At 44.6% G+C, this 10,109-nt stretch overlaps 1 protein-coding gene across 1 annotated transcript; it reads left to right on the top strand.

Annotated features, from left to right (window-relative positions):
- The first annotated feature begins 1,495 nt into the window (after window positions 1–1,495).
- On the top strand, window positions 1,496–3,818 carry LOC114397038. Its single transcript, XM_028359172.1, has 4 exons — window positions 1,496–2,119; window positions 2,195–2,986; window positions 3,285–3,520; window positions 3,704–3,818. The coding sequence occupies exons 1-4, from the start codon at window positions 1,496–1,498 to the stop codon at window positions 3,816–3,818; spliced, it is 1,767 nt and encodes a 588-aa protein (XP_028214973.1).
- Window positions 3,819–10,109: the final 6,291 nt, after the last annotated feature.

Genomic DNA, 10,109 nt, shown 5'->3' with positions numbered 1-10,109 from the left:
CCAGCAGTTAATAAACGTTTTAATTCAAATTTTAAAAGCTGTAATCGATTACACAATTCCTGTAATCGATTACCAGACAAGATTTTCAGAAAAATCTTTCTAAGAGTCACAACTTCTCAAAGGGCTTTTTCATGACCACCAATGGTCTATATATATATGTGACTTATAACACGAATTTGCTCAGAGTTTTTCAAAACAAAAGTGTTTATCTTCTCAAAGAGCAAAATCATTTTATCATCTTAAGAATTCCTTGGCCAATTCAATTGCAATTCATTAAGGAATTATTTGAGTGCTCAATCTGTAAAATCTATCTCTTTCTAGAGAGATTCATTCTTCTTCTCCTTTTAATTCTCTAAGGGATTAAGAGACTGAGGGTCTCTTGTTGTAAAGAAATTCTAGACACAAAGGAAGGATTGTCCTTGTGTGTTTAGAACTTGTAAAAGGAATTTACAAGATAGTCGAACTCTCAAGCGGGTTGCTGGGGGACTGGACGTAGGCACAAGGGTGTGGCCGAACCAGTATAAATCTGAGTTTGCACTTTCTCTTCCCTTAAACTCCTTTGTTTATTATTGCTTTATATTCATATTCAAATTGTATTTATTTGAATTAACATTTAAGAAGTTCATTGTTAAGGGAATTTATAAATTGAATAGAAAGTGAAATATATTTCTAATTGGGGAAGTAGTTTGGAATATCTTAATTCAACCCCCCCTTCTTAAGATATCTGAGGCCACTTGTCTAACAAGTGGTATCAGAGCTTCATTCTTGTATAAAGTTTAGAAGCTTCAAGAAAAATATGGCCTCAGCAAACTCCTTATTTCCAGAAGGGAATTCTATCAATAGACCTCCAATCTTTAATGGAGAGGGTTACCATTACTGGAAAACCCGAATGCAAATTTTTATTGAGGCAATAGACTTAAATATTTGGGAAGCCATAGAAATAGGGCCTTATATACCCACCACAGTAGAAAGAATTACAATAGATGGCAGTTCATCAAGTGAAAGTATAACTATAGAAAAACCTAGAGATAGATGGTCTGAAGAGGATAGAAAATGAGTACAATACAATTTAAAAGCCAAAAACATAATAACATCTGCCCTGGGAATGGATGAATATTTCAGGGTTTTAAATTGTAAGAGTGCTAAGGAAATGTGGGACACTCTTCGATTAACACATGAAGGAACTACAGATGTTAAAAGATCTAGGATAAATGCACTAACTCATGAGTATGAATTATTTAGGATGAATGCAAATGAAAATATTCAAAGCATGCAAAAGAGATTTACACATATAGTAAATCATCTAGCAACCTTAGGAAAAGAATTTCAAAATGAGGATCTCATAAACAAGGTGTTAAGATGTTTAAATAGAGAATGGCAACCCAAAGTAACGGCCATTACTGAATCAAGAGATTTGTCTAACATGTGATTCCGGGAAGGGTCCTTCAGTCTCCGTTCCCAAAGTGGTATAACCCTAGCGCAACCTACGCATACCATGGGGGGAGCCCCAGGCCACTCGGTCGAACAGTGCTTGGCCTTGAAGAGCAAGGTCCAAGGCTTGATAGAAGCTGGATGGTTGACATTTCAAAAGGACGGGCCCAACATAAAGACAAACCCTCTTGCCAATCATGGAGGAGTTGTTAATGCCATCGATGTGAGTAGGTCACACGGGCCCAAACTTTTGAAGGACGTAACGACCTCTAGAAGGTTTATCTACAAAGCCTTACAAAAGGTGGGCATGATTCCCCGCGGTGGGCACAGAGAGGATTCATGTTTAATGCATCCGGGCGTACTGCATGACATGGAAACATGTTCGGCGGTAAGAGATCTATTACAACAAATGATTGACCAAGGCCGGCTTGAGGTCGACAATGAGGGGGAGGAGGAACAACATGTATACATGCAGTCGGCAGATAAGGAAGGTCCTAAAAAGCCTAAACCCTTGGTTATACACTTCACTAGGGACACGGCTCCCCAAAGACCTCAACACCCCTCGGCAGTGTCGAGCGGTAGACCTATTTCATTTCCTTACGAGAATAGCCACACAGTTTTGTGGAGGTATGCCCCTCCGGGCAGTAGGAAGGAAGAAGCTACCGATACCGGTTCACTATCAGCCAAAGTGACCAATATCACCAGGCTGAGCGGCATAACCCGTAGCGGTTGCATGTTCGCACCCCCTGGTCTGTCGATATAGCCTGCAAACACTAAAGGGAAAGCAGAGGTGATCGAAGGACAAAATGCCAAGGTGATCCCCGCACCAGACGAGGATGTTCCGACGAAGGATTTTGCCGAGGGAAGAGAGGGCTGCGGCAAGAAAGAGGTATCACTCGAGGAGGCTGGCGAGTTCCTCCGCATTATCCAACAAAGCGAGTTCAAAGTCATTGAAAAACACAACAAGACCCTAACTAGAGTCTCCTTTCTGGAGCTGCTCATGAGCTCTGAGCCTCACCGAGCTTTGTTGGTAAAAGTCTTGAATGAAGCTCACGTAGCCCAAGACATCTCCGTAGAAGGCTTTGGGGGAATCGTCAATAACATCACAGCCAACAATTACCTCACCTTCGCTGAAGAGGAAATCCCTGCCGAGGGGAGAGGAAATAACAGGGCTTTACATGTGTCAATCAAATGCATGGAACACGTTATGGCCAAAGTACTCATCGACAATGGCTCAAGCCTGAACGTGATGCCCAAGAGCACGTTGGAGAAATTTCCATTTAACGCCTCCCATCTAAGGCCAAGTTCCATGGTGGTCTGTGCCTTCGATGGCAGCCACCGAGAGGTAAAGGGAAAGATCGACCTCCCAGTACAGATAGGGCCTCATACCTGCCAAGTTAAATTCCAAGTGATGGATATCAATCCGGCCTACAGTTGTCTTTTGGGGCGTCCATGGATCCACTCAGTGGGAGTCGTCCCCTCCACACTCCACCAAAAGTTGAAGTTTGTAGTGGAAAGACATTTGGTCATAGTATCAGGTGAGGAAGATGTCCTGGTAAGTTGTCCTTCCTCTATGCCATATGTGGAAGCCGCGGAGGAGTCATTGGAAATGGCTTTCCAATCTTTTGAGGTAGTAAGCATCGCTTACGTAGATTCCCTCCCTAGGCAGCCCCGCCTATCCGATGCGGCAATGATGGTGGCCTGGGTGATGTTGAGGCACGACTATGAGCCCAGAATGGGTTTGGGCAAGAACAACGGCGGCAGGACCGGCCTAGTAAGTGTCAGAGGAAACCACGGGAAATCTGGGTTAGGCTATGAGCCCACGCAGGCTGACGTAAGGAAAAACATCTCAGGAAGGAAGAAACAAAGGCCGAGGCCCGCAGTCGGGACAGCAAGCCCAAGAGGTTCCTCCGTGCCACATCAGCAGAAGCTTTGTTAGTGCAGGTTTAAGACCCGAAGGACAAATCGATGCGATATGCGATGAGGACTCCCCAAGGAGATCCGATTTGGTACAACCATGCCCTCCTGGTTTCCAACTAGGGAATTGGCGGGTGGAGGAATGCCCAGACGTTTACGCGACAAGCATAATGTAACCTTTTTAGCTTTAAAACTCTACGGTCGGGCCTAGACTTTAGGGTTTCCTTTTGTTAAGGCATTATGTCTTTTGTTCTTGAAGTTATAATATAAAGATCTTTTTTCATCTGTTCTTGCGCCTCTACCCATTCTCATTCATTTGCATGTTTATTTCCTTGTTACGCTTAAAATGATACAGATCCGACGACGAGTCCCGCGAAGGTATTAATACCGGGGACCCGGCCGTCGATTTCGAGCAAGAAGCAAGTCGGACGGAGGATGAAGAGGATGAGGATGTAGGGCTTCCCCCATAGCCGGAGAGGATAATCGCTCAAGAGGATCGAGAGATGAGGCCGCATCAAGAAGAGACAGAACTCGTAGACTTAGGTACCGGCAGTGGAAAGAAGGAAGTAAAAGTAGGCACGGGTATGACCACCCCCCTCCGTAAAGAATTAATGGCCCTGCTGAAGGACTACCAAGACGTCTTTGCCTGGTCGTACCAAGATATGCCTGGTTTGAATTCTGACATCGTATAGCATAGATTACCTCTAAATCCTGAGTGTCCCCCGATAAAGCAAAAGCTAAGGAGGATGAAGCCCGAGATGTCCCTGAAAATAAAAGAAGAAGTAAAGAAACAATTCAACGCTGGCTTCTTGGCTGTTGCTCGGTACCCAGAATGGGTTGCCAACATTGTGCCAGTCCCTAAGAAGGATGGGAAGGTACGAATGTGTGTGGATTATCGGGACCTAAATCGAGCCAGTCCCAAAGACAATTTCCCTTTACCGCACATCGATGTCCTCGTAGATAATACGGCTAATTTCGCTTTGTTTTCCTTCATGGACGGTTTCTTCGGCTACAATCAGATAAAGATGGCGCCAGAGGATATGGAAAAAACCACATTCGTCACCCTGTGGGGAACATTATGCTATAAGGTGATGTCCTTTGGGCTCAAGAACGCCGGGGCGACCTATCAACGGGCTATGATGGCTTTGTTCCACGACATGATGCACCGAGAGATCGAAGTCTACATAGACGACATGATCGCCAAGTCTAAAACTGAGGAGGAACACCTCGTCAACTTGTGGAAGTTGTTCGAAAGGCTTAGCAAGTATCAATTGAGGTTGAACCCCGCTAAGTGCACCTTCGAGGTCAAGTCTGGAAAATTACTGGGTTTCATCGTAAGTCAGAAAGGAATAGAGGTGGACCCCGAAAAGGTAAAAGCCATCCTTGAGATGCCAGAACTGCGTACCAAGAAGCAGGTCTGAGGTTTCCTGGGGAATTTGAACTACATTGCCAGATTCATATCACAGCTCACAGCTACCTGTGAGCTGCTGTTCAAGCTCTTACGCAAGAACCAGTCCGTCCACTGGAACGAGGACTGTCAAGAGGCGTTTGGAAAAATCAAACAGCCCCTCATGAACCCTCCCGTGCTTATGCCGCCGGTGCCCGGGAGACCTCTCATCTTTTACATGACGGTTTTGGATGAATCAATGGGGTGCATGTTGGGGTAGCATGACGAGTCCAGAAAAAGAGAGCGAGCCGTTTACTACTTAAGTAAAAAGTTCACGACCTGTGAGATGAACTACTCCCTGCTGGAAAGGACATGTTGTGCTTTGGTTTGGGCATCCCACCGTTTAAGACAGTACATGCTGAGCCATACCACCTGGCTGGTATCCAAGATGGACCCGATCAAGTACATCTTTAAGAAACCTGCTCTCATGGGGTGGATCGCTCGGTGGCAGGTTTTGCTATCCGAGTTTGACATAGTCTACGTCACCCAAAAGGCGATAAAAGGGGAGTGCCTTGGCAGACTATTTGGCTCGTCAGCCTCTCAATGATTATCAACCCATGCATCCCGAGTTCCCAGATGAAGACATCATGGCCTCATTTGAAGAGAAGCTAGACAAGGACAGGGACAAGTGGATCATGTGGTTCTATGGGGCATCAAACGTTCTAGGCCATGGCGTTGGGGCAGCATTGGTCTCTCTGGATAATCAATGCATACCTTTCACGACCAGGCTTGGGTTCAAATGCACCAATAACATGGCTGAATACGAAGCATGCGCCCTGGGCGTCCAGGCAGCAATTGACTTCAACGTCAAGCTACTCAAGGTGTACGGAGACTCAGCGCTGGTAATTCACCAGCTGAGAGGAGAATGGGAAACTAGGGATCACAAACTAATACCTTACCAGACTTATATCAAGGAATTGGCTAAGTTCTTTGATGAGATCTCCTTCCATCACATTCCCCGAGAGGAAAATCAAATGGCAGATGCACTTGCCACTTTAGCGTCCATGTTCCAGCTGACACCGCACGGAGACTTGCCATACATTGAGTTCAGGTGTCGCGGAAGACCCGCACATTGCTGTTTGGTGGAAGAGGAGCGGGACGGTAAGCCTTGGTATTTCGACATCAAGCGATATGTTGAAAGCAAATAGTACCCACCGGAGGCTTCTGACAATGACAAGAGGACGTTAAGGAGATTGGCAGCCGGTTTCTTCTTAAGTGGAAGTATACTATACAAGAGAAACCACAACATGGTTTTGCTCCGATGCGTGAACGCTAAGGAAGCTGAGCGCATGCTGGGGGAGGTCCATGAGGGTTCTTTTGGTACGCACGCTAATGGGCACGCTATGGCTAGGAAGATCTTGAGGGCAGGCTATAATTGGCTCACCATGGAGAGCGATTGTTGCCTCCACGTAAGGAAGTGTCACAAATGCCAGACGTTTACGGACAATGTCAACGCTCCGCCCCTGCCTTTGAATGTGTTGGCTGCACCGTGGCCCTTTTCCATGTGGGGAATAGATATGATCGGGGCCATAGAGCCCAAAGCTGCAAACGAACATCGTTTCATCCTGGTGGCGATCGATTACTTCACCAAGTGGGTCGAAGTTGTCTCGTACGGTAGTGTCACGAGGAGTGTGGTGGTCAGGTTCATCAAGAGGGAGATTATCTGCCGGTATGGTTTGCCGAGGAAGATTATCACGGACAACGACACCAACTTGAATAACAAAATGATGGGGGAAATGTGTGAGGAATTTAAGATCCAACACCATAATTCCACACCCTACAGACCCAAGATGAACGGAGTGGTGGAGGCGGCCAACAAGAATATCAGGAAGATTATCCAAAAGATGATTGTGTCATACAAGGACTGGCATGAGATGCTCCCTTTCGCGCTACATGGTTATCGAACCTTAATGCGCACTTCAACCGGGGCAACGCCGTTCTCCTTGGTATACGGAATGGAGGTCGTGCTACCGTTTGAGGTGGAAGTCCCGTCATTAAGGATCTTGGCAGAGTCCGGATTAAAGGAGTCGGAGTGGGCCAAACATGTTTCGATCAGCTTAATCTCATAGAAGGCAAGCATCTCGCCGCTATGAGCCACGAGCGTTTGTATCGGAAATGGGTGAAGAATTCTTACGACAAAAAGGTACGCTCGCGCAGGTTCAGCGAAGGGGACCTGGTACTGAAGAAAGTCTCCCAGGCCTTAAAAGACAATAGGGGAAAGTGGGCCCCGAACTATGAAGGGCCTTTCGTCGTATAAAAGGCTTTCTCCGGAGGGGCCCTTGTGCTCACCAGCATGGATGACGAGGAACTACCTTCACCCGTAAGCTCCAATGTCGTCAAGCGATACTACGCTTAAGACCTGGGGCAATAAAGGAAGTCGCTGCATGTTTTTATTTTCTGTGGTTTCCCCCAGGGATTCCTGTCCTCTGTAATTTTCTCGTCGCAATCTTTTAAAGAACGTGGGATTGGGGGCTCATTGTTCCGATCCTCGCTTTGTGCCTTAAAAGATGTGTAGTCTTTTAATGACCCGAGCCTTTTCGTTCAGTCCATGGGGATGCCCCAAGCGCTTAATTAAAACTGAACCCGACAAGCTTTTGCTAAAGAATTATTGCATTTGAAAATGCTCATGCATACGCATGCACATGCATATTTTTTATCTTGTGAATCGAAAGACAGGGACATGATTGCTTTAAGTGATGGTCAAATACCGCGCCAAATCCAAGACAGAGATGAACTGAGGTAAGTGGTAGCGTAGCCACGTTTTGCTACGCAATGTCATTTCCTGCTTTCAGGTGCTAGGGGACAGGTACGAGTAGACGCTAGGCCCGTGATCAGCAGATCGTCGTCTCGCGTCCAGCTCAAGACGTTAAAGAAGCACTACTAGGAGGTAACCTAGTACCTTTTAAATTTCTGCTTGTTATTTGATCACCTTTTGTTTCTCAAGTCATAGTAGGACACACCTAGTTGCTCATGATCCTAGGAATTTAAATAAAACAAGCACAAGCTCGGAAGGTATTCATACCTCACAAAATATATGTATGTGTGTTTAGGTAGCAAGATACCTTGGATATGCATGTATATAGCAAAAATACCTCACAAAAATATACATATGTTTAGGTAGCAAAATACCTAAAAAAAAAAAACAAAAACAAACAAGAACAAAAAATATATCTTTTGGCTGAAAAGCCAACACGCTTTTGAAAAGAAATAACTTCCAACTTTTCTTTGAAAAAAGATTTATCGATCAAAACAAAGGGTTTTTTTTTTTTGAAAAAATGTGTATACACCTGAAGGGTGAATGCTGTGAAAATTTTCCCGAACACCTAAAATGGACTCGGATGAATGCATGAATTGATAAAAGAACTTGTTTTGGAAACACTGGGTTGACTTAAATAGGGAAAATGAATCATGAGCCCTAGTGTCACATGACCATAAAACTTGATGCTTGAGTGTCCACATGGGTGCATGTATGACCAGTTTTGCATAAAATTTCCAAATCATCATTGTTGCATGTGTGTCATGGAAATAATGTGAGACATTCCTTTATCCCTGAACCATTGGCCAAACCAACACCTTGACATATATCATGTCCAGCCGTTCTACAAGCCTTGAGCCAAAATCCCAACTCACCATAAACCTTGACCCAGGGTGAGAATGTTCATCCTTGCCCTCGGAAGAAAGAAAAATAAGAAAATTCCCAATCAAAGATCAGAAGAAAGAAAAAGAAGAAAATTCCCAATCAAAGATTGGAAGAAAGCAAAAAAGAAAGAAAAATTCTAGATCAAAGATCGGAAGAAAACAACAGAAATATACAGAAAGGACTTTGGACCAGACAATATCTGAGCAATACAAAATTGTCACAAGTAAACAAGAAAAGAAAGAAAACCACGACTTGAAGTGGTCCCCTCCCTTTGATTGCCAACCAAAATCTTGTGCGCTAGTGACTTTCTCGCCTCGCACTAAACAAAAACAGAAAAGGAAAAGGCCCAAACACTCAGAGCCAAATTCCTCACCAAAACACCATTCCCAAAAAAGTCTTATTGATCCATGATCACGCTCGTAATCTTTGATTTGATAGGAAATGATTTGCAAAATTAAGTCATGACATATCTATGGTTCGAAATTAGGATAAAACACTTACCTGTGTGAGATTGATACACTTCGAGTGATTTTCTTCTATTTTGTTGGACCCAGTGTTTCCTCTAAATGGTCGTTTAGAAACAAAACGCTAACATCCAAAATCTCATTTATGGTTATGAGAAAATTTCATCAGCATACTCTCCTTCCCCAATAGACACATTGTTTTTCATCAAAAAATCATATGTTGCTCTGATCAGTTGGAGGTTTTGTTTCTTTACTAAAGCATGTTCACATTTTAATGAAAAAACATCGAGACTATTTTAGTCTCACAAAGTCAAGAACTACGTAGGTCTGAGTTCCTCATCATTAATAGAGGATACGTAGGAGCAAAAGCCTCGCTTTTGTCGACCGCCCCACCTTTCACTATCCTAACCCGAGAAGTCAGGTGATAGGCGAAGATACCCAAGTGGTTATCCATACAAAATGATTTCTATTAATCCTGACTCGAGAAGTCAGGTGGTAGGCGGAGATACCCAAGTGGTTATCTGTATAAACACTTTTTTGCTATCCGTCAGACTCAGAGTCCGGTAGCATGCAGAGACTAACGTCGTCATCTGCACCCTTTGTCAACCAGGGGCAAGCGAGCCCGTTGACACGCAGAGACTAACGTCGTCTTCTGCACCTTTGTCATCCAGAGACGGTGAGTCCGATGACATGCGGAGATACCCAAGTGGTTATCCGTACAAAATGATTTTTGTCAACCAGAGGCAAACGAGTCGTTAACATGCAGAGACTAACGTCATCATCTGCACCTTTTTTCAACCAAGGGCAAGCAAGCCCGTTGACACGCAGAGACTAACATCATTTTTTGCACCTTTGTCATCCAGAGATGGCGAGTCCGATGACATGCGGAGAGACCCAAGTGGTTATCCGTACAAACCAACTTCTGTTAATCTCGACCCGTGAAGTCAGGTGGCAGGCAGAAATACCCCAAGTGATTATCCGTACAAACGCACTTCTGTTAATCATGACCAGTGAAGTCAGGTGGCCAGTAGAAATACCCCAAGTGGTTATCCGTACACACACAGTTCTACTACCCCAACCTATGAGAAGTCAGGTAGCATGCGGAGGCGCCCTATACGGTAATCCGCACACATTTTGAAGACGAAAATGTCTTCACCTCAAAAACTTCAATATCCTTTTCCCCTGTGCTTCGTAGGACTCAACATCCTTT

This window comes from Glycine soja, chromosome 18, assembly GCF_004193775.1.
Source record: "Glycine soja cultivar W05 chromosome 18, ASM419377v2, whole genome shotgun sequence".
Lineage (NCBI taxonomy): Eukaryota > Viridiplantae > Streptophyta > Magnoliopsida > Fabales > Fabaceae > Glycine > Glycine soja.
The sequence above is the reverse complement of the archived record's forward strand: the minus strand, read 5'-3'. Positions and strand labels throughout refer to the sequence as shown.